The 4,106-nt window shown below is 41.1% G+C and overlaps 1 protein-coding gene across 2 annotated transcripts; it reads right to left on the bottom strand.

Moving 5' to 3' along the window:
* Nucleotides 1-287: 287 nt before the first annotated feature.
* On the bottom strand, nt 288-3,212 carry LOC145999654 (uncharacterized). 2 transcript variants are annotated; one of them, XM_083136783.1, is made up of 3 exons: nt 2,705-3,212; nt 619-1,525; nt 288-588 (listed from the first exon to the last, which is right to left on the bottom strand). In XM_083136783.1, exons 1-3 carry the CDS (start codon nt 3,167-3,169, stop codon nt 458-460), a joined length of 1,503 nt encoding a protein of 500 aa, XP_082992909.1. In that variant the 5' UTR covers nt 3,170-3,212; the 3' UTR covers nt 288-457. The 2 variants fall into 2 exon arrangements, with proteins under 2 accessions (XP_082992909.1, XP_082992908.1); XM_083136782.1 differs by having other exon boundaries at nt 288-1,525; nt 2,705-3,211.
* Between the last annotated feature and the right edge of the window lie 894 nt (nt 3,213-4,106).

Raw genomic sequence — 4,106 nt, 5'->3', positions numbered from 1 at the left:
ATTTCTTAATCAGTTTCGATAAATGTTAGTACGAGAGTGATTTAATATGCGTACTTAAGGCATACATGTCATTCATTTCAAATATTCAATGAATATTTTTATTGTATCGTTGCCATTATTTGCCATTTCTATTTTGACCAAAGTTTCTTTTCAGAGGGAACCAGGATGCCGAAAAAAATATACGCTTTTATAATATATTTTAATCAAATCAAATACGTATTTTAGTTACTTTAAGGTTACAAGATTTTTTGTTTGGAGGATAAAAACAGTAATCACACAAACAAATATATATTTCATCATATTTATTCCAAATTGTTTAGTACAGAATGAATTCGGAACGTATCAAACTCGAAGTTGGGTTGTGTTCTGAAAGCAGACAAGACATTGTGAAGTTCTGGTCAGTGACAGTGATTTCAAAGTTTGAAACGACATCCAAAGTCTTCTGCACTGGCTCAAATTATCCCTTTACAAATTTCCTATGACGTGTATGACGCTCCTCCGACCCCTCCGATGATGAGCTATCGTTGCAGTCACCTCCTGAGGAACCGCCTGAAGAACCTTCTTCTCCAGAACCGCCACCTGATGAACCTCCCTCTCCAGAACCACCTCCTGAAGAACCTCCTTCACCTCCATCTCCTGAAGAACCTTCTTCTCCAGAACCACCGCCTGATGAACCTCCTTCACCTCCCTCTCCTGAGGAACCTTCTTCTACAGAACCACCGCCTGAGGAACCTCCTTCACCTCCCTCTCCTGAGGAACCTTCTTCTACAGAACCACCGCCTGATGAACCTCCTTCACCTCCCTCTCCTGAGGAACCTTCTTCTACAGAACCACCGCCTGATGAACCTCCTTCACCTCCCTCTCCTGAGGAACCTCCTTCTCCAGAACCACCGCCTGAAGAACCTCCTTCACCTCCATCTCCTGAGGAACCTTCTTCTCCAGAACCACCGCCTGAAGAACCTCCTTCACCTCCATCTCCTGAGGAACCTTCTTCTCCAGAACCACCGTCTGATGAACCTCCTTCACCTCCCTCACCTGAGGAACCATCTTCTCCAGAACCACCGCCTGAGGAACCTCCTTCACCTCCATCTCCTGAGGAACCTTCTTCTCCAGAACCACCGCCTGATGAACCTCCTTCACCTCCCTCACCTGAGGAACCCTCTTCTCCAGAACCACCGCCTGAGGAACCTCCTTCACCTCCATCTCCTGAGGAACCTTCTTCTCCAGAACCACCGCCTGAGGAACCTCCTTCACCTCCCTCTCCTGAGGAACCTTCTTCTCCAGAACCACCGCCTGAGGAACCACCTTCGCCAGAATCACCACCAGAACCACCACCTGAAGAACCTCCTTCTTCAGATCCACCACCAGATCCACCACCGGAGGAACCGCCTTCTTCAGATCCACCACCCGAACTGCTTTCATCTGATCCAACAGAGCTGTCGTCGTCAACTCCTGATACACTCAGGCTGTCAATGGCCACTACGTCAATGTCTGTGCCGTTTCCTTGAGTTCCATACACCCATATCTATAAAAAATGAAACCACAGATAACTAGGGTGTACAAAAACGTACATGAAATACTTCATGGAATGAAGTATATGAATAAACGTACATGAAATGATTCACGAAATGGTTTTAGCATTTCAGAACAATTCAAAATTCTCACAAAACTTGACTTAGAAAGAAAGTGTTTTAACTAGAGATATTGAAGACAAATTAAAGAACATGAAAAAACTATGAAGCAAAACTGATGCAGTGATAAAACAAATGAAAGAATACGAAAAATATGAAGCAACATTAACGTAGTGATCTAGTGAATATTGGTGAAAATGTATGAGTATAGACTTATTAAAGGAGTCTGAAATAAATAATAATGTAACATTTAGAAACCTATTTTCACACAGTCTTGTACTGTGCAGAGAACATCGATTGCAATATATTATTTTGGCACTATTTTCTCTATGTAGTCTGCTGAGTGTATTTATGCCATGTACCAATGACCATAACAATGATTCTCGCCTTTCTAATGTGCATTTCCTTTCGCTAATAAGAATTTGTCACGGTTAGAAACATAAGCACTCCTGAACACAATAGGTGCGTCCCGAATTATAATGAGTTCTAATAGCTATTGTTGCTGTAATAATTGTAATTTATTTCGATATGTATCATCGTATATTTCACAAATGTAATTAATTTTTTTGAAGATTTTGAATTTAATTAAATATATTTAACTGGAACAAATGAATGAGCCTTCCTTACACTTTCATCATCCACCAACAATAACATGGCCAGGTTTATGCTCATATGCTCAATAATTACTGTAACTATTTTCCATATTGTATGAAAATCAAACTTATTCCATAAACGTTAACTGCATATTTAAGAAACGGACACACATTTAAACATATTGGACACTTCTTCTAATCCATATAATGATTTACTAGGTACTGTAAGTTTGTTACATAATGATAATAAATGTTATGAATGGAAATGTTGATAGATGAAAAGAGGCAATGTTGCACACGTAACATCGCCAAGATGGTTTTGAACTCAGAATTGGACGTGCAATTTTTATTGAAATCTGAAACAGTGAAAAGAAAATCGAAGCTGGATTCGTTTGACTACACGGCAATAATGATTTTTTTTCCATTTGAATGTATGGCAATTCATTTATTTTGGATGGAAAGAATAAAAATGTTAATTACCTCCACTGGCTGCTTGAGACCCGCCGGAATGTTTGCAGACGCTGTGTACCACTCGTTAGTGGTGGGGTTAGCCTCGGCATACAGGTCGAGGATGATCTCCTGGTAGACGGGATCGTTCTCCAGGTAGGCGACCTGGACTCCGTCGGCGTTGGGGAGGTAGGCCCTGGTGAAATATGTGACCGTCACCTTACCACCATTTGGTAGGTTGAGTCCGGGAGTGTTCATTGCGGCCCCTCCGGACACCTGCTTCAGGAGATCCACCACAGCCACTCCATCGTCAGAGGTTCCTGGGATGGGGTTCTTCTTGTACTTCTTTATGTCGCCGATGCTCGACTGCTTCCAGACAACGGTGTTGTAGGGGTTCTGCACCAGGCTTCCCAGACTCTTCTCGAAATCCCAAGTGATGGTTTTGGAGTGCACTGTAGCCACTAGGCAGAGGGCGATGAGGGAGACGAGAGACTTCATCTTGTCCAAGATGTCTTCAACCGTCTTCTGATACCTTCTCTCGGGACAACGCAGCCTTTTATATTATTATTTCTTGTCAGGTATTATGATGTATGTATAGCGGTCGGCTATTTTGAATTGATCTAGTATTATTGATCATGAAGGCATTTCAATCAATCACGTTCATAACTGATAATCTCAATATCGATGGATTTCTAATCTAAATATGGAATGCACGGTGACTACAAATTCGAAAATTCCTGATAATCACATTTCAATCATTTCTTTGGACTTTTCTCGCATTGGTGACGACACATGGAAATGCAGAAATTGAGCAATAACTTCTTTCCAAGGTAATTGCAGTTCTAGCCATCTTCTCATATCATTGTAGGCATCAATTAGCAAGAGCTGAAAGTCTGTGTGTCTGTCCATCCCTGTCAACTATTAGCATCTCAGAAACAACCAGAACTACAAAGACAAAAGTTGGTGTAATGATAGGTTTCCCAACTAGTACCTTTACCAGTGTGCGAATAGGAGGGGGGGGGGGGTTGCCGGGGATTTCCTCCCACAAACTGTTTATCCCTAAAAAATATTTATATCCCTGCCGGAAATGTTTTTATCACCCTGAAAGAATACCATTTCTCAACTATGTAACACACAAAATAGGTGTGTTTCATGTTACGCAAGAATGCATGATGTTTGCAGCCAATTTAATTTGTTGTTTGCATGGAAATATCCACCGCGTATTGTTCGGTACATCTGCACCATCCGAACTTTTGTTTTAAATCACGAATGTCTGTGCTATGTACCCGCCCAAGGGTCCGAAATCACTGCGGATTGGTGGGGGGAAGGAGCAATAGATACCCACCCACATACTATATATATAATTTAATTATTTAATAATTGATACACATTTAATGACATTATAGTATATATATATATATATATATATATACAA

Source organism: Lepisma saccharinum, chromosome 15 (assembly GCF_977018435.1).
Source record: "Lepisma saccharinum chromosome 15, izLepSacc3.1, whole genome shotgun sequence".
NCBI lineage: Eukaryota > Metazoa > Arthropoda > Insecta > Zygentoma > Lepismatidae > Lepisma > Lepisma saccharinum.
The sequence above is the reverse complement of the archived record's forward strand: the minus strand, read 5'-3'. Positions and strand labels throughout refer to the sequence as shown.